This window comes from Urocitellus parryii, chromosome 8 (assembly GCF_045843805.1).
Source record: "Urocitellus parryii isolate mUroPar1 chromosome 8, mUroPar1.hap1, whole genome shotgun sequence".
In the NCBI taxonomy this organism is placed as follows: Eukaryota; Metazoa; Chordata; class Mammalia; order Rodentia; family Sciuridae; genus Urocitellus; species Urocitellus parryii.
Genome location: NC_135538.1, coordinates 86,459,075 through 86,479,890, shown reverse-complemented (window position 1 = coordinate 86,479,890; position 20,816 = coordinate 86,459,075). Strand labels below are relative to the sequence as shown.

At 35.3% G+C, this 20,816-nt stretch overlaps 1 protein-coding gene across 1 annotated transcript in view; it reads right to left on the bottom strand.

Annotated features, from left to right (window-relative positions):
- Nucleotides 1-20,603, bottom strand: part of Col9a1 (collagen type IX alpha 1 chain) — an 83,391-nt gene extending 62,788 nt beyond the window's left edge. The window contains exons 1-6 of the mRNA XM_026391350.2: nucleotides 20,590-20,603; nucleotides 20,047-20,120; nucleotides 18,777-18,854; nucleotides 18,521-18,653; nucleotides 12,332-12,728; nucleotides 549-632 (exon numbers count right to left, since the gene is read on the bottom strand). Coding sequence (XP_026247135.1) covers nucleotides 549-632; nucleotides 12,332-12,728; nucleotides 18,521-18,653; nucleotides 18,777-18,854; nucleotides 20,047-20,120; nucleotides 20,590-20,603 — 780 coding nt within the window. The remainder of the gene's footprint in view (nucleotides 1-548; nucleotides 633-12,331; nucleotides 12,729-18,520; nucleotides 18,654-18,776; nucleotides 18,855-20,046; nucleotides 20,121-20,589) is intronic.
- Between the last annotated feature and the right edge of the window lie 213 nt (nucleotides 20,604-20,816).

The window sequence follows — 20,816 nt, the reverse complement described above, 5'->3', positions numbered from 1 at the left end:
ACCTCTAGGTTTCTTGCATAAAGTGGCACTTGGCCCCACAGAAAGTGACCCAGGAGAAACAGTAACAAATGTGCCCTGGCCTGGCCGGGAGACTAAATTCCTTCTGTTTATGAATGGCCCTGGAGAGGGTCCTGGGGATTGGAGGAGAGCTAGCAGGAGGAAGGATAGAATGACAACAGTCCCACTTAACCCTTTCCCAGCTGCTCTTCAGGCCAGACCTGAGCGTGCAGCTCTGCCTTTAGCAGTGTTAGGAGCCTCTCCGGGTGTCCCTTGCCTGTAGGCATATAGAACTCCAGTGTTTCTGGAGAGATGTTTGGGAGTGGAAATGGGAAACCACCAGAGGGAGAACCAGACAGCCCTCCAACCCTGCCCCAGGTAGCCTCTACAGGCCAGGCTTCAAGTAAGACCTATGCTTCCTTAATGCCTCTCTGGTCAGTACATCAAATCACACACTCTTTAGAGAAAGAAAGTAGGGAGATGGGGAAGTGGGGAAGTTGTTGAAGTGGAAAGGGGGTTAACTGGTCTTTGCTTGTGCTCAAGGGACTCACCGTAATTCTGACTGGTAGCTCATGACAAGTTTCTCTGCTGGGTCTCATTGGGTCACAATGAATCAGCATCCACTGAAGTTCAAACTGGTGAAAGGCAGCAAAGAGTAAGTTAACTTTCTTTTGGAAGATAGAGGAGGTCATTTAAGAGAGATGTTTTTTAAGTGCGGTCTAATCCTTAACTGATTCAAAACCAACTTGAACTTGTTGACCTCAATAGACCTTTGCTTTTCCTTAAATAGAAATTTTTCTAATGGATATCAGCTGGAAGTTCTTCCCAAGTTTCTCTGATTATTTGGATGTAGCTGTCCTTGGCTTTGATTTATTCCAGCATAGCCTTAGCCAGGAAACAGACCACTAGGGCTGATTTCCTATTTCTGTTCTCACTACAATCTCAAGAGGTAGACTCTATTGAAATGAGATTCAGAGACAACTTTCCAAGTCACAAGCCAGAGTCTGCATTGGAAACCAGGCCTAATGAACTCCACAAGAAATATATGCTCTAAAATTTTAGCTGGGAGACTAGAGACAAGGATTTCAAAAGAAATGGCAACCAAGAGAACAAGCAGAAGAAGGAAAATTCAGTCCTAAAAACAATTTTCATATTAAAGAAAACATTCTCCATAGAGTGGTTACCATTGTAAATGGAAAGAGGATGAACTGAAGTTGAAAAGAGTAAAAAGGAAATCTAGGACTTGGGAGAAAATGATCAAAAATATTTAAATTTTGTACAACCTTCTACCACTTTAAAAGCAAATATATTCTGACAACATCTTATACTTTTAACAGGCATTTGGGAGGAAGAATGAAACGAGAAAGACATAAAGAAAAAGTTGCTAAGTATAAATCTGAAGACATAAAGAAAAAGTTGCTAAGTATAAATCTTGTCCCTCATGTGACAAGACAAAAACAAAAAAATCATTCAAATTCCACCAGAAGTCTGAAGCCATGTGCCATGCTAGCCATTCTAAATTGAATAGGTTCCCTGCTAAGCATTTCAAATTAGATCCATATTTCTTGGATAATAGATGCTACTGGCGTTATAAAAGTGTCTGGTTACGTATCAAGTCCCAAATCTAAGTATTTACCTCTTTTCTTTCATCCAATAGTAACCTCTATTCCTTCCCATCTGCCAAATGGATTCTAGATCTGCTGAATCTAGAATGCAGTTAGGTTTTGTTTTGTTTTGTTTTGTTTTGGTCCACTGTTGCAGAAACATTCAGAGTTGAGATTACTGGCTAGAAGATTGAAATTGGCAATGATGGATGAAGTCCTTCCCTTCTACTCTTTAAGGAAGGGAAGTTGAGCAGAAGGAAATTTTCCATTTTATGCAGAGGTGATAAATAAACCAGTAAGCTTTTACATTCCTGCATTGGCACTCCTTCCAGCAGGATTCTGACCATCCTATAATTCCTCTTCCATTGCTTCCTGCCCACCAGATGGACTCTAGATCTACTAAATCTAGAATGAAGTTAGATACATTTTTTTTCCACTGCTGCAGCAGCAACCAGAATTGAGATTACTGGATGGAAGATTGAAATTGAAAATGATGAAGGATTTCTTTTTTTTTTTTTTTTTTTTTTGCTCTACTATTTTTGTTTCATTCAACCCTATCATTCCTTTTCTCTAGAATTCTGTGGACATTGGCAAAGGTGTTAAGATGGATAGAAAGTAAGTGAGAAGATAAGTCAAAACATATTTTAAGATAGGAAGTTATCTATAAATTGCATGAGAATTATGCTGATCTGTGTCCATGGTGTGAATGATTTAACAGTAGAATATTGACATCTTGAAGAAGACTGCTTTCCAAATTGCACAATCTGTTTTGGTCAAGGATATCATTTTGTTCAAACACTCCACTTTGAACAGAGTAGTCTTATTTACTTGAGAAAGATTTTATTTGAGTTTTGTTTTCTACTTCAGTGGAAATTATATAAGGAAGAAGAAAAATAGAATGGAACGAATTTTTCCTTAATTACTATTAAATATCTGGTGTGTCAGGCAGTTCACAGATGAGTAAAAGCAGGACACAGAGTTTAGCTTGTTTGTGTAGGTCACACAGCTAGTAAATGGCAGAGCTGGCCCTCCAAATTCTTCTGTCACTAAAATTGAAATTTTTTTTTCTGCTATCCCTGTTGAACTCCCTGAAGAATACATACTATCTCCATAGTGAATCATACTTTCAAAACTGGTAATGAAGGCATTTGGTGATTGAACTTTATGTAAAAGACAAGAAAAGAAGAGAGAATTAGAAGTTAAAACTGTGTAAGCTTGTTTCTACCATCTGCCAGAAAACTTCAGAACTAGACTAAGAAACTTTCATAAAAATTCAAACTTCCCCACTTTGTGTGCTTGTTATAGAAATATATCCAGAAGCAAAATTACTAGTGTTCCTCTACAAACTGACAGCTGTGTCTATATGCACTTACATATTCATGTGTATAACAAAATATCACATAGCAAAGAGAATTATTGTTCTTCTGAATAGATAAGAATTTTGCCAGAATAAGGAAAAATGTGTTAATCCTCCCCAATCCTCAAAATAAAAGAACACTCACACAATTTTATTTACCAGTTCTTTGTGGATTGGTAACTCAGACTAGGCATGCATTGTATATATATGATATTTTGATTCTGAGAAATGATTCAGGACTTAATCACCCTGAGAAACATTAATTATACAACCAGTAAACTTATATCCTTTGTTTAGCTAGTTCATTAAAGTTACTTATTGCAAATGTGATTTCACTAAGCTGTTTTCTCAAAAATGTAATTCTCTCTAGATAAATCGGTACACCTGTTTAAATATGCAAAATGCAATTGTGGCACATAATAATGGGAGAATGAAATGTAATTCATCTGTGAATACAGCCTGAGTTGTTCAGAGTGCCACATAGATCAAGGGTTCTGAACACATCTGTGCATCCACATAAACACCACCTACACACTAATAAGCATCTATACAACAACCATTTTTTTGGCATGTCGTATGACTTCCAATTTGCATGCTAATTATTTTGAAGGAAGAGGGGCAGGGTGCTTTGGTAAAAGTTACTTTCAGTACACAGCTAAAATGAGTATTTCTACACATTTCTCATTTTCATACCTGGAATCATTATTTTCTTTGAAAACTTACAGACAAAATATATGTTTTTATTTTAATTTAGCCGGCCAGACAACATTTTTTAAATCCCAATAGAAGCCAACCACTAAGAAACATTCTAGGAAAAACCAAGAATATTCCCCAACCCATAGTTTACAAATTGAGAGATGAGAAATGTAGAAATATAGAGAAATAAACTTTTTTTAAAAAACTATTAACAGACCATAAACTTCCCTAGCACAATCCACCCTCTTCAAAATAAAATGTTTCTCCATTGTCTCATGGGAAACTGAATGGTATGAATATAAATTGCCTCACATCTGTCCAGAGCTTGCATTATCTAACCCTATTCTACAGGACACTAAGGTATAATTTTTCTCCTGAGACTAGGCACATGCCCAGCAGACCGCACACTCAAGCTCCATAGTCTACTTTTTAAATAAGATAGTAACTTCTACTTGTTTTACTGGATTGTTGAGAAATATTAATAAAATAGTTATTCCTTCTTGATAATTAAATAAAAACTAATGACAGACAACTATCTTTTCTTTCTAAGAGATAATTCTAATGACAAACTATGGGACTTGCCTTCATGAGACTAACTAAAACTCTCAGTTCTCATCCTGCATCCAGTTTATGATGAAATGTTGGTTCCTACCATCATAAAGGCCTTCCACCTGTATGATGATAAAGCTTCCTGGATATAAGCAGGAAGCTCTGCCCTCTCTCAAAATCAGAAAATCTACCAATTCTATGAAGACTAAGCCATGCAATTCTAGACACCATGTGAGGAATATAATTAAATATGAGGAGACAGCACTCATCTGGATCATAGCAAAGCCTAAGACAGAGGGTGAAAGGCAGTAGATTTGGAATTAGAAGACCTGGAACATAGTTGTATAGTTTTTAACATATCTTTATATAATATGTGGTTTGAGATAAATACTATGGAAGACACAAAATGTCAAGTATATAAGACAGAATCCAGGTTTAAAATGCTTTTTGATGAAAAATATTATAGCATAAAGACTTTTTCTGGCTGAAGTAGTCAAGAAGGGATCACATAACATGCAACATGTGAGTGGGGCCCTGAAGAGTAATTAAGATTTTTACATGCAGAGACCGGGAGGATGACAGTTAGGGTCCTCAGGAGAGAAGGTGGGACAACAAGGGTAGGAAGAGACCAGATGATCTGGGTCAAATTTCTGATAATATTTTCACCTCAAATTGTAAGCTAAAGTATTTGAATAGGGCTGAGGATGTGGCTCAAGCGATAGCGCACTCGTCTGGCATGCGCGGGGCGCTGGGTTCGATCCTCAACACCACATAAAAATAAAAAATAAAGATATAGTGTCCACCTAAAAAAAACTAAAAAATAAATATTAAAAAAAATAATTTGAATAGATATTGGATAGATATCCAATGGGTAGGAATGGGGAAAAGTGATTGATTTAGAAGGGCATTTTTCAAAGAGATTCATTTGCTCATAAATGCCTGATCCTTTGAAGCAGAAAGACGTTACTATATTAAAGTATCAACAAATATCACACTCTGAACCATGATGAAGCATCAAGAAGTTACTATATTAAAATATCAACAAGTATCACACTCTGAACCATGATGAGGCATCCTGAGCTTCCTGTCAACTGGAAAAAAACAAAAACAAAAAAAACTAAAAACAAAAACCTGGTCTTCATTCCACATCCCCCTTACATTTTCATCCTATTTTCTGTTCGCCTTTATACAAAACTCAAAGAAGTTACCTATATTCATCGTTTCTAATTCCTCTCCTCCACATTTTCTCTTGAATCCTGCCCAATTGAACTTTCATTCCCCAAACTCCACTCATCCTCGTTGGTTTCTAAATCCAATAAACAACTCTAAATCCTCTTCTTTTTTGACTTAGCTACAGCAATTGCACTAATTTCTTATTCTAGGCTCCTATAAATACTGTTTTCCCTTGAATCTCAGAGCATCAAAATCTCCTATTCTCATATGTCATAGATTTTCTTTCATAAGTCTTCATTTCAGCAACCTCTAAATGTTGGTTATTTCAGGACCCAGCCCTAGTTCTTCTGTGTTGTGTTGACAACTCCCACAGTTCAGCTCCCAGCTGAGCCTGTCTCCTGATTTCCAGAAGCATATACCCAACTTAACTCAGCATTTTCCTTAGATATTTAATAATGACCAAATTCCTGGTCAATCTTACATGTTCCAAACCAATCTCTGGTATTCTCATTGATTTGTTCTGGCTATAGTCTTCCATGTTGGTAAATGGCAGCTTCATACTTCTAGTTATACCAAAAACATTTGGTACCATCCTGATTTCTTTTTTTTCTCTTATACCCCAATCCTGTTCTTTTTTTTTTTTAATCCTCAAACTATCGGCCTATGACCACCTTTCACCAACTCTACCACCAGCACCCTGTTCTAAACTAAGACCATCCTAGCCTGAATCATAGTAGTAACTCTTAAAATCTCCCTTGCTCCTAAGTGCTTCTTTTCTTCTCTCCCTCCTATGATATATTATCAAAATAGAACCAAAGAGATCTTTTCAGAAGATGAGAACATGTTACTTATCAACAGAAAACCATCTGATGCCCATCTCACACAGCATGACAGGCAAGAACAATGTCCCCACCCCATCTCCATGATGATCCAGCCCTATTGCCCATTTCTCTCATTCCAACCATTCTGCTCTGCAGGTGGTCCTCAAACAGCACACAAGCGTGGGTACCAGTTCCTTTTCACAGGCTGCTCTCTATTCCTGAAATCTTCCTCCCCTATATATCTACAGACCAGTTCCCTCAACTGCCATAGTTTTCTTCTGTTTCCTTCTCAATGAGGCCTTCCCTCAGGCACTCTGATTTTCCAGTTATGTTTTTCCCTATATCATTTATGGTTACCAGGCATACTATATATGTACTCAGTTTTTCATGTCTGTCTCCTCTCCCCAGAACGTAAGTTTTGTTGAAGCATTAACTTTGACTTCCTCTATCACCTAAAATAGTGCCTATAACCTAAGATGTCAAATAGTTGTTGACTTCTAATGAATGAATACATACAGATGAATAAGTGATATACCGAGGAAAGAATTGATTATATTTGCTGGTGGTTTGATTATGATTTGGGGCAGGCCCCTTTTTCTCTATGGGTTTTAATTTCTTCACATATAAACTGAGAGGTTTGGATGAGACATGCTCAAAGTTTCCTTCAGCTCTAAAAGCCCATGATCCTATTGACACCATACTCTTAACCAAAGAAACTACCATACAGAGATTAATATGAACAAAGATTTCTTTATGATCTTCTACATAGATTTTTATAGAAATGGAAACACTAATAGCACTGATTTTTGTTTTGCAACTGTACGGGCACAGATGAAACCAATAGAAAAATTTAGTGTTTTTGATTTTTGATTAAAAGCAAGTTTGGTCATCATTTATTTCTTATTCTAGTTATTTATAGCTTTTTCCCCCAGTAATGAAAGCTCTGTTTCTGTGTGTTCTGATTTCATTGCCACCTAGTGGAAAATCCAGCTGATGGTGTTAATATGGTCTACATTGCAGTAGGCTAGGTTTTATCTCCAGAAAATTGTTTTGACAGTCAACTTCAAAAAATACTTCACAAATTAAAGTGTTAGAAGATGTGTTTCTCATGGGTATGTATAAATAAGATTACCATTTCTTTTATTAATTTAATAATTCCAAATAAAAAAAGTATTTTGAAAGGGTACACTTGTCAAAACAACTTAATAAGCAAACATAATAATTCAGATATTATGTAGAGTAGATATTATATATTCCTTAAATCACTGAAAACATAATGTTCCTGCAGTATGTATCCAATACCAGAAATAATATTAATCACAACCTCAAAATTTATTATCCCATGTTATCATGCATGAAATTTTAATTGCTTTTGGTTTTGGTTTATTTCGATTAAATTCTGTGGCATAAAGGAAAGCACAGACAGCTTTTCCACCAACAGTTTTACTAGCTCTCACATTTTCTCTGAATCTAATGAAAATAAACATAGAGCAACACATTTGAAACATCCTCTTTAAAGCATTAAATCTATCACGTTCTTGTGGATTTATTTGGAATACGCACAGGTGAAAAAGAAGAATGGTTTGAGTCATAGATTTGTAAAATCACATAAACTTTTATCCTCCCTCAAACAAGCCTAGACTACCAGTGTACATCTCTGAAAAGGGAAAAAGGCTAACTTTGTTTTCTAATAGAGCTGTACCAAATAACTCTCCCAGGCAATCATGCTGACAACAAACAATAAAGAACCTATCATAAAATAACATGTTTTTATGGTATGCTGCCAAGAAATTGAGCTTTGCAGTGGGATAAATGGAGCCATCCTAAAATATAGGCACAAAGGAGAATAGGAAATAAGGAATTTATTGCTTCAAAATCAAAGCTAACAATCTTACAGCAGTACATTGGGAAAAAGTATAAAATGCTCTGAGCCCACTAAATAACCATGAATGATGAGAAGGTATTTGAGTTGTAGACCACATGAACATCTCTATCACAATCCTTTTGAAAACCTCTTGAATTTGGCTTGTTTTTCCAACTTAGAAAAGGAAGGGAACAGAAAGATAGGATGGAGAGGGGGAAATCACAATTACAATACAAGTGAGTCTTTTAGCATTTGTGATCCATCAAATCTTGCTTTCAATTGCATTTTATTATGTAATTCTTAGGACTACCTTTTGAAAATATCTGTAGGAAAGATATTTTTCTTTTGATTTATTTATTAAAGAAGGCACTGACCCTGAAAAACATAATCAATTAATATTCAAGTGATAAAGATCAGAGTAAATCCAATTATATGGAAAAACACACTGTTCCTTACTGTTTCATGCTATTTCATGTTATTTCACTTGAATTTAAAAGTTTTGACCCTGTAAGATTGAATATTTGCTGTCTCTACATTGAGAAAAGGATAACCTATTAGTATAGCTCTTCTGTCTCTCATAATATGTACATACCACTTCCCATCACCTTATAAGACTTCTAAGGGTCAGGTAGTCATGGTTGCTCTTCAGTAATTACCAACAACTTCAGATTTTAGCCAAACTGATGAAAAGTCCAAGACGGGAAACCATAAAACAAAAATAAGGGCAGCTCATCGCACTGGACTTTTGTCTACCGACTTGTACTTGATCACCTTGAGTTTTAAAAAGTGAGGAGCATAATCAACTTAGCAAGACCCTGTCTCAAAATAAAAATAAAAAGAGTTGGGGATGTGACTCAGTGGTTAAATCACCCTGGGTTCAATCCCTATTACCAAAAAATTTTTATTTTATTAGATTCATCTATTTCTGTGTAGTTTATAAATTTACTTCTACATGTTTAAATTAATCTTTCCCTTACACTGGTTCATTTAAAAAATAAAAACAAAAAACTCTGTGTTACTTCTTTATAGTATTCATTTTTAATATTTATTTTTTAGTTGTAGTTGGATACAATACTTTATTTTATATATTTATTTTTATTTGGTGCCGAGGATCGAACCCAGGGCCTCACACGTGCTAGGCGAGCACTCTACCACTGAGTCACAACCTCAGCCCCTAGTATCCATTTTTTTAGCCTCATCTTTTAACTGAAGTCTTTAATCTGTGTAAAGTTTATTTTTATTTATGATCCAACACAAGGATCTCTTTGACTAACCAATATTTTCTGCAAAATCATCACCATTTTTGCACTGATTTTCAGAACCCAGTCTATCATGAAGTTCTACATATACACAACAATGAAAAAAAAAGTGAGGAGCAGTATGGGAAGACTAACAAAGTTTGCAAAGGGAAGAATTTTCAAATGAGAAGTCCATCTGCTCTGGAATACTGGACTTATCTAGTATTCTGGATAACTCCTTTTCATTCATAGGAGTCCTCTCAGAACTCATCTCCTATACTTGTCTCCCTACCCTGAATAAGGAGGTATTTCAATGTGCCTCGATGGCACCCAGCATGCTTCACTATTATGGTCCTTATGGTGGTATACTATGAATATTTTTAGCCCCTCATTCTCCAGATAAGGAGTCAAGTTGTTTGGTTTCCAACTCCAACACCTTCTCATCTTTGGAGAAGACAAATTTTGTGATTTATTTGACTACTGTTTATAGACACTCAATGAAAGTTTATTGAGTAAATAAACGAATGGGATTAATGTCTAAGGAGTGCTTTATATACTGTACAATATTCCTTCTTTTTAACATTTATTTGTCCTGAAAAGTAAATTCTGAAAAATCTAAGCAGATTACTAATGCCTTCCAAAGTAAGAATGATAAGATACTTTATAAAGAAAGATATATTGTTGTATGCATTTTTTTCTCAAAGAAAAGCTACTTGATATGTAAGAAAATAAGATAGGTTAAATTTTTTATGCTTAACATTGTTTCTTACAAGCCAGTAGACCTATTAAGATAGCTTCTCCAGCTGAGAAATGAAGGTTACTTTATCTGTACTTACAATCTTGCCAAGTTGATGCCAAAATCAAAAAGCTAATCAGAATGTAAGCATTTTGAAAATGTCAAATTGGTAAAGTAAGGGAACTAAGATGATTTTTTAAAAAGCATAAATGGACTTCTCTTACATACTTTTGTTCTTTTTTGTCTTAACAGGGTGAAGGTTGAGGGATACATTTTGTAAGAAGTTTGAATTTGACATTGTCACTTGCAGTCCTTGAATGTAGGTCAAACTGGTTTTTATAATCTTGATATAATTTAGTTATCATTGCCAATGCTGCTATCGCCACCACCATGGTCACTTGATATGAAACTTTAATAGGACATTAGGCTCAACTCTCTTTTGTGTTTCCTGGTGGGGAAGTTGGATTTTGTTCTGAAGGAATAAATTTATTCATGCCTATTACAAATACTTTTAACATTGACTGTAGCATATGGACTTAGAAAAGCTCCTCAGTGGGCCAGAAGCACAATGTAAAACCAGAGGCCAGGTTCCTAGTTGCAGAATAAAATGGAAAATAATGGGTACGAACTGGTCTCCATTGTGATGTGAGACTATACTTGATAGAAAATACAATCAGTTATAATACCATTGGCAAGATTAGAGTATAATGAAATAAGCCTGAGACTTTATCACTCTGGCAATCAGACAATTTAATAGTATCTGAGCACCCATAATTCAGAATTACAAAGACTTGAAATGTTTTTTTAAGCTCAATGAATCAATAAATTCTTTTGAAAACTACTTGACTGATATTCATCATAGTAAGGAGGTAGCCTAAATTCTCTGCACCCCACCCATGGCCCAGGAATGACAGAGATAGAATTTCAGTATTGTACAGAAACCTCTGCAGAGATCTTGCTGCACAGAATTTCAAGATGGCACAACAGTGGTCCCACAGGCTTTCTAACCCAGCCACTTGAAGTGTGATAACTCATTAGATGAAAAAATACTTTCTCAAGAGTCTACAAGCCAAAGCATTAACGTGGCAGTTAGAAATTGCTTCCTGTCCATCACAGAATATAGAAATTTCACACTACCTTTCACACTAATCACAATTCTTCCCTCAAAAACAAGTTACTTGAACAATTCCATTACTGAGATCCATGATAACCTTTTTTTTTTGAGAAGTGCACAGAAATGATTCAAAATCATTGTATCACCCCTACTACCCTCTGTGACTTGTGTTTTGCGACTAGAATTTAACAGCTCCATACCAGTATGAGAGACAAAGACATCAGTGGTGTGTTTATACTGAGCTCTAACATCTTTAGTCTCCTTTAAAGTGTTCTTTAAGATATATATTTTTAAATTCCTGTCATAATATTATAAAAATGTCCTCTTAAAATATTGTTCAGTGAAAATGTAACAGTTCAAAAGGATAGAACTATAAGGTACTTGTTAGCATAATTATTGGGTCATTATAAAATTCCTTACCTTTATATGCATGAATCACCACAGTAAAATCATGAACAAAGCTTTAAAATCCTTTATGTCTATAATGTCATGTAAGACTACTTCTCAATAAGTATATAGTATACCATCTATATAATTTTCATTCTTATTCATAAGATACTTTCTAATCTCATCTCTCACCACTCTGCAGTTAGTATCCCTCCCTCTCCCCCACCCCACCACTCACATTTTCAGACACATTTATCCTACAAACCAGTCTGCTTGTAGACATTTAAAGGTGGCCTACATATTCTTGACTTCTTATTTCCTTAATGATCTTTTCCTCTGCTGGAATGCACCTTTTTAAAATTCCAATTCAACTCCTTTTGTTTCAAAATTCATTGCCTCCAAGAATCATGGAACTCTTGACTAATTGAATTTGGGATTCATCTTCAGCTTACTTTGAATATTCTCATTAGTTATATTTACACAATTTGTACTACACAAGTATGGTTACCTCAGAAGGATTCTGGGTGCTCCAGGTAGGTATGAAACACCCTCCAGGTAGACTTTAAGCTCCTTAAAACGAGGAGCTATCTGCTTAACTGCCTCTGATTCCCCATTCCATTTGGTACATGCTAGGTTCACAATAGGCACTGAAGGCTTTTTGAATAAGTGATTGAGTAAATTTTAAAAATGAGTAACTACTTCTTGTGTGAGGTATTCAGCTAATTATCAATGACTTCTGGGGTCAGCCTTAGGGACCTGGTTTCATTTTTATCTACTATGTGATATTATACTTACTGGAACAGAAACTTGAGGATTATCTGCAAGTTTTCCCAGCACAGCAAAGCCATCAACATCAATTTGGCCTCTTGGCTTGATAGGTAAGGATTCAATCCTGTTGCAGTCAACAAAAAGAGTAGCACTACTCCTTTCCACGCCAATCATGATCTTATGCCACTGGGAATCAAACAAGGAAGGCAAATTTGAAAAGGCTGCTGTTTGGAGACTTCCATCCAGGCCCTTATATGAAAATGCAACTGATTGTGTTTGGCCATTAATCTTCACGCCAACTTGTTCCTTCCCAGAGGAATCCTGAATCTGCCAAATGCTCCAGTTCTTTTCAAGTGTGCTTCCAGTCATCCGAAAAGTAGTTAAAAAGGAGTATTCTTCAGGCAGTCCACTGGGATATAAGTGCCTGAGAAAAATTTTGAAACAGTAAATATAAATCTGGTTTTCTGAGCTCATACATATTTAGCATCTTCCCTCCTTATGCTATTTCAGATACTAGACCTACAGGAAGGTTACAGTATGAAAAACTACGTAGTATTTGTTCTTTCATGACTGCTCATAAAGACCTTCACAGAATCATGCACATTAATGCTCCATCTTAAAATACACATTTTAAAAACCCCTCCCTCCTAGCTAAGGAAGGTTCCCAATGCCACATAATTCCAACAATATTACCATTTATGCTACCGAAAGAGCTACTGTTCAGCAATTCCATCTCAGCCAAAAAACACATCTTTGCAAAGTTCTCAGCAACATTTTTACCTCAAGTGAGAAAGGAGATTATTTGGAATTCAAATCAGCTCTACTGGTTTATGAAACCATTTAATTAAAGTGACTTAATTTTTTAATTTGTATGTAACATATCATAATTGTTATTTTCATAATTGCCCTGCTATTCTTCCACACAGTTGCACTCTAGACCCACATAAGCATTATGAGAATCAGTGACTATGCAAAACTTGATTTAGAAGTTTCCTCACACTGAGAATATTTGTCTTTTCCAGGCAGTTCAAAGTATGACATTTAGGTAGCGCTGGTAGCTTGTCACCAGATGACAAGCAAAAGATGACCAATTTTTACTTCTCTATCCCAACTCAATTTATCATTGCTACGTTCCTTACTGCTTTAAAGGGCAGTGTGAAACCATTAGTGACCAAAGGCATCTCCATCTACGTGAAGACAGCAATCTGAAGATTGCTATTTGGATCTTCTGTTGAAGCCAAACTACTAAGAGCTAAAGACTGAATTTTAAAACCAGGACAGATTGAACATTATCTTTCAAGGACTTGACCCAAAGGTTATACCTTCCTTTTCTCCTAAGCATAGAAAAATTCCTGAACAAGGAATAGCTGCTAGGAAAACTAGATGCCAATAAATTTTGTTTGCTAGAAAATAAAATTTGAAATTTCTGGAAATAATTATATACTAGGAACCAGGGTTTCATATAACTCCTTCAGGTCAAACTCTTCTTGTGAAGAGCAAAGAGTAAGGCAAAAGAAATATCCCAATGGCTGCTATTTCCATTTTTCTTACAAACTAAAATGATAACATGTAAATCTATCACATTATTATGTGTTATTGCCAGTCATATGAAAATATATTGTTAAGTTCAAGAATTTACATTCTTGAACTTAACAATATATTTTCATATGACTGGCAATAACACATGATAAGTAAAGCTAAGTAAATTCCTTAACTTAAAGAATAAGTTTTCTTCAAGTATTTGTGCAAATCTTCAATAAAATGTGTCAACTAGGAGCTAGGGCTGGGCTCAGTGGTAGAGCACTTGCCTATCACATATGAGGCACTGAGTTCAATCCTCCACACCACATTTTTTAAAAAAAGAAAAAGAAAAGAAAGTATTTATATGTAAACTCGGAGACAAGCTGATCATCAAAAGGCACAATGGCTGCCATCTTGGTTGCTTTCTCTTTAAAAAAAAAATGTCAACTATCTCATAAATTAGCATTTTGTCCAATATAAAAATGTAAAACTTTTCATCTGAGTGCTCTTTATCATCCAAGTCCTCCTTTTAGCCATTGGTGGGGTAGAGGCAGTGAATACTGGGAATTGAACTTAAGGGTCCTTTACCACTAATCTATATCCCCAGACTCTCTCTTTCTTTCTTTCTTTCTTTCTTTCTTTCTTTCTTTCTTTCTTTCTTTCTTTCTTTCTTAATTTTTGAGACAGGGTCTTGCTAAGTTGCTTACAGCCTCACTGAGTTTCTAAGGCTGGTCTCAAACCCTCAATCCTTCAGCCTCAGCCTCCCAAATTGCTAGGATTAAAGATGTGTACCCCAGCATCCAGCTTAGCCATAATTTTGGTTTATTTTTATAAGACTGGATGAAATACTTTATATAAATACATATTTTTGCATGCTCACTGATGATGTTCATTATTCCTATTGCAAAGTTTTCAGTTCACTAAATATCCTTTATATCTGTCAAGTATACAGCAGGTTTTAACATGTAAATTTAAAAATATTTAGTTTGGAGTTAAAGAATTTAAAAATGTACTAGAACTATTTATAGTCCTATTTTCTCAGAATAGAGCTTACTACCACATCATTCCAGATATTTATTTTTAACATAATTTGTTAGTTTGTCATTATTTCCTCTGACTTTCTATTTTTTAGAATTACACCAATTCCAGAATAACTTCTGGAAAAGAAGCTAAGGTTCACCAATGATAATATAATATACTGCTTATTGTATAACTATAAAAACTTGTGGAGGTTTGTACATCAATTTAATTGACCTTAGTAAATTTGGACCTGGGAAATAAATGTGTAAAGTTGTACTCAATGATGCAGTTTGACAAGTATCCATTTAAAGTATAAATAGATGCTTTTAATCATTCTTTTGAATTAGTTTTCTGGACTTAACTAGGTGCTTAAAGAATGTATTTTCATATTTTTATCCAAGATAGTTATTGCTGAGGTGTGAGGTTTTTGCAAAGGGAAGATAAATCTTAATGCTTTATCTTCTTCTTTTCCTTAAGTATTACCTTTGTATGTATACAAATGTGTGTATGTGTATATATATATATATAATATTTATATGATATATATATTATATATATAATATTTATATGATATATATTATATATATTATAGAGAGATATATTATATAGAGACATATATATATTATATAGATAGACATATATGTCTATATATTTGTCTATGAATATGGTGAGGAAAACTACAGAAATAAATCAGTCCCTTAAAATAACTCTGTTTTGATTCAGGAAGTTACAATAACATGCTCAGGCAACTCTTCTGCAAAGACATGAGGTTAACTGATGGATTTCATCCAATTTGTGTTTCATTCAACCTTTTCTACTCAGTGAGCAAAGAGATTATGCTCAAAGTAAGATAGGATGTGTTCCAATTATCTCTGACTTGGTGTATATAAACATAAAAAAGAAAGATAGGTGGTTTTGATGTTACTAAGAGAATACCTTATTTATAGATGCACCGTTAAATCAAAGGTATCTGTAAGTCTCTTTCTCTCCATGCGTATGAATAGATGTATGTATGTGTGTATACAAATATAACTAAGACTATCAAGTTAATCATTTTTCAAACTAGACTAGTAGAGTATGTCAATATGGTAAGAGGAGAAAATTCAATTTATCTTACTGCTCATATTAATAAAATACATGCACATTTGTATTACCTATGACTATTTAAAAGTCTCACAAGTCTAATTTCTGGAACAGTCAGTCTATTGTTGATTTTGAGCACCCAAAATTCTGCTCTTGTAAATATGCCATGCACATTGATAAGTAAACCTGACAGCATACATTATTTAAAAGAAGCTGTGTCTATAAATAATTTACTCCATTACATGGCAATCTTCACAGAGTACCTTAAATGGAGAACTATAAGGATTTAAATAAAAGATTTGAAAGTCTTCAAACCTTGAAACATTTATTTATGATCTTAACCTAAATAAAGTGAAGAATTCTGTTTTTAAGGAAAACAAACAACATGTTTATAAGTAGGAGCTGATAATGTTAAACTAGCATGCCTAAAATAGGGAATAAAAAATGGCAAAGAATTATGAATCTCATATCTTTAAAATAATTTTTAAAATAAAATAAGGATAAATTATGACTCTATCACATTAGTCCTATATCCCCTAATTTTTCCTTCCAATAAGATCCTGCTAATGGTTTGTGTTTGCTGTCTCAGAACCTATATTCTCCAGCACAGAAAGTCCCTTAAACCAAGATTATCTGCTTTCTGAGAACAATTCCAATCGCTACCTTCCTTGTCACCTGGCTTTTGAATGGGGAGGACTTAGAAAGGAGCTTAAAAAGAAAGAAAACAGTAAGGAGAAAAGACCTGTGTACATATACTGACCCCTCCCAGCATGCTGCACCACTAGCAATCAGCACTGTGTACCAGGCTCTGCTCAAGCACTCTCCCATATCAACATTTGCTTCACATATAACCTTGTGACATACTTCTGATGGTTATCCTATTTTTCAACTGAGGTAATTGAAGTTTAAATATCTTCTCCAAAAACATATTTTACTACCTCTTTGGGACTTCATATAACTCATCATCTGGCTCACCTCCTCTTTTAATACCTTTCTCCTCCTTTCGTCTAATTCCTTCCTCCTTCTTTCCTCACCTCTAAATAAGTCTCAGCAGAAAAACAAAAGTTTTAGTCTTTCTGGGGGCAGGGAGTCAATGAGATAGTAAATATAAGGTGATAGCCTGTGTAGACAGTTTAGTACTGGCTCTCAGAATTTGGGGAAAAACAACAAAGAGGGCTTATATGATCTCAGGTTGATGGTCTCTGAAATTAGAGCTAATGAGAATCCAGACTGTGCCTCAAATCACAGAAGAGAATTTAGATCAACATCAGGGTGTCTTGTGTCTTGTTATAGTTTATTAAAAAAAGAAAAATAACATTTTTGAAGTTTATTTAAGAACACAGCACTTCTGTGCATGAAAAGAATGTAAAGTGGAGGAATAGTCAATGTAGCCGTTACCATGTCTTTAATTGTCCCCAAATGCAAATGGTTTGTTCAGGCTCAGCGTGGAGTTGTGGTTAGAAGCAGAACCTCTGATACCATGGGGCTTGGGTTTCAATCCCACCCCAACCCCACATGTGCCAATTTTTTCCTTTAATTTTGCAACTAAACTTTTGAGGTTTAGCTTCTTACTCCATTAAATAAGGGTAATACTGTCCCTACATCACAGGGTTGGGAATAGATTATAATTAATATTAACTAGTACATCTATAATGATTTATACAGTGTACTATTATTGTATTATAAAATATAGTATGCTGAAAATGTGACTTTTTATCTGCCAATATGGCACCATATAATATTAGTTTCTTCTACCTGTACCAAAATTTTCTTTTATAAACACTTAGAAGTTTCTACAATATTCTTTTTTTCTAATTAATCATTATTTACCTTTACAACTTAAGGTCCACTAAAGTCCTAATCTTCTTGTTCCTCTACCAAAGGAATTTTAATTCTGTTTTTAACAATGCACTAAAACACATAATAATCATAATAATAATAATACATAAGGTAAGTAGGTAACAAAAACTAAATCACTAAAGCTCATTTATAACAATGGTACAACTCCACACTTACATGTACACTAAATAAAATACCTCAGTAATAAAGAATACAAGGCTTAATTCTAGAAATGAGACCAAAGAAGTGGAATATTTTTGTTATTATCACTATCATCATCTATGTTATAATTATTTGAGTTTTGCTTCTGTTTGGTGTCTGTCAGGAGCCAAGCACTGGATATAAGGTTCTATTTCAGCACCAGGACACTTGAACAGCACCACTGTGAGTCTCCTAACCACACTGTGGCTCTGAGTTAAATTTATGTTTAACCTCTGGCACTTTTCACAGAGGGTCCTTTCAGTCAAAACCAGACAGATTATTTTAAAAAAATAGAACACAAAGTTTAAAAAGCCATGTCTTAAATCAATGTAGTCTCAGTGATTTTTTTTCCTGAAATGGAAAGTAAATTATATACTGAGAACATGAAAAGCACTAATACTTGATAAGTGAATAAATTCCTTAATCTTTAAATAAAATCATGACCTAGGAAATGTTAAGCATGAGAAAATTCTCTAACATTCCATAGCTATCCATGTTTTAAAACACATTTGAGGGAGATAATTGGATTAACCATTTTTTTTTATAAATTACCTGGTGGGAATCCTGAAATCTACATTATTTCCCAACTTGTAAGCCACTTGTAATGAAGTTGATCCTACCACTCTCTGGATTGCTCTTCTAGATGCTGCTTTATCTACCTGGAACTGAGAAATCAGGTCAAATCCTGTAGAAATAAAATGCAAAATCCAAAATGAGATTGGTTAATTCCTTTCCACAACTCTCACAAATAAGAGAATAAATTCAATTTGGAAAACATTCATTTTCAATATAGCATATTTCTACTTGCCTGGCAAGTCATCTTGGCCAATCCTGATCTTGGGACAGAGTTCATTTTCCCCATTAGAATTCGAATTGACAGGGAATCCTGCAAAAGAGATACCATGTTATCTCACTTCATCCACTACGGAGATTGCCAATAACTGAGCAACTATTTAAAATACAATCTCATACAAGCTTGCTTGTAAGTAGTATATTTTGCTTTAACTCTATACCTCAGTGATCTTAATTCATTCACCTTCAACTTATTCTGGAAGGGATGCAAGGCACAAAGTTGCTTTAATAATTTGTGCTGGAAAATGTTTCTTTGAGGAAGGTTAGGAATTTGTTCCTTTTGGAACCAGAGCTGTGCAATGTCCTGAAAGGCACAAGGTCAGACATCTGTTTGGAAAACTTCTGGTGGTTTGGGCTAAAAAATATTCCTTAAACATCACAAATTTTAGAATTCTAATGAGAGTCCAGAGTCAGTCTTGAACCATTTCAGTGAGGCTTCTGAGAGTGAAGTTCTCAGGAATCTTTGTTAAGTAGAAGAGGGATCATCTGGGGGAGACTAAGGATTCATTGATCCTAAATAAAATATAGAAGGTGCATTTAATTTCACAAATTCATTTCAAGACATCAAATAAAGGTCCCAACAAGATTATTGGCAGTATCCTAGAATTGGAAAGAGTAACAAGAAGATAATAATTATGAGAATAATTAAACCCTAAATTTGATGAGAAATTCAAGAATTGAATTGGCTGCTCTTTACACATGTGGAAGATTGTCCTAAGAGAGATTTTTTTTTTTTACCCCCACAGGAGACTTCCTATAACCCTCCAACCTTAGTACCTTGCTGAGACTCACTTGATGACAAAGACTTCCTAGGCTTCAAAAACAAAAAAAAGTTATAAAGCTTTTTTGGCTTAGCCATCCGAGTACATCAAACATTTTCTTCAGATCTCTCTTTATACCAAATTGTTGGGGGTCAATCCATCCATCTATCATCCATTCATCCCCATGTCCACCCAACATTGACTATCATCTGAACCAGGCACAGGGCACACCCAATGTCCTTCCTGCCCACTGTGATCACAGTCAGGACTTCCTTTACACACTCGGCACTGAGCCCAGCAACCACTACAGCATCCCCATGAGCTGAAGCAGAATTGAAAAATGGAGGTACAAAGGACCATGGGTGCCTCACTCAGGCTTCACTCAGCCACACCCCTGCTTGATCACAGTCCTGCCTATTTCTGGAAACAACCAATATTTCAAAAGTCAGAAACTATGGTCCTTACTTGGGCGACGCTTAACAGCCGCAGATGCCCAGGATCCCAGAAAAACGCATACAAAGAAAAATACTGGAATTTTCCTAAAAAGATGAGAAGATAAATGAGTCAAACAAGAATCCCTCCAGATGAGAAGCTTCATGTTTTTAAACCTGGTTAACCTGATTAATGTAGGTGATCAATTCCCAATACAGATTATTTGCTCCATTTAGACTGAACACTTACTTAGAGATTTAAAGAATTTGCACATCTCTGGCTCCCACTGTCCCACTGTGGTGTCATTGATTTCACTTCCTCGGTATCTCATTATTTCACTCTTTCTATACCTTTTTCTCTGTCTCGGTTTTCTTTAACTTTTGATTTCCTTGCCTCTGTGGCTGTCTCCTTCTCTCTTTTCCTCTGTCTCTTTTTGTACTTCTCCCTCTTGTTCTCTTGTCTTTTCTCCACCCCTCACCTCCTTTCATTCTACTACCACTGCAGAAACACAGATACTCGGTTCCAATTATCCCTACCCCAGTCTTGCCACCACTCTTTCCATTATCCAAATCTTACCAGCGGTTCTTCATTTTCTCAGCAGTTTTCCTTGGTTGCCAACAGCCCCTGTGAAGAAAGGGGTTGGGGGGTGGGGAGTCACTGCTCCCCTAAGGCCCCTTCACTGTCACTTTGGGATGTAGATTCTGGCCCCAACCTTGGTCTCTCCTGCCCTTCTGAGGGCTAAAAGCAAAGGAAATGAACCAGAGGCATCTGGTGATACTTTAACTGAAGCAGAGGAAAGGGGT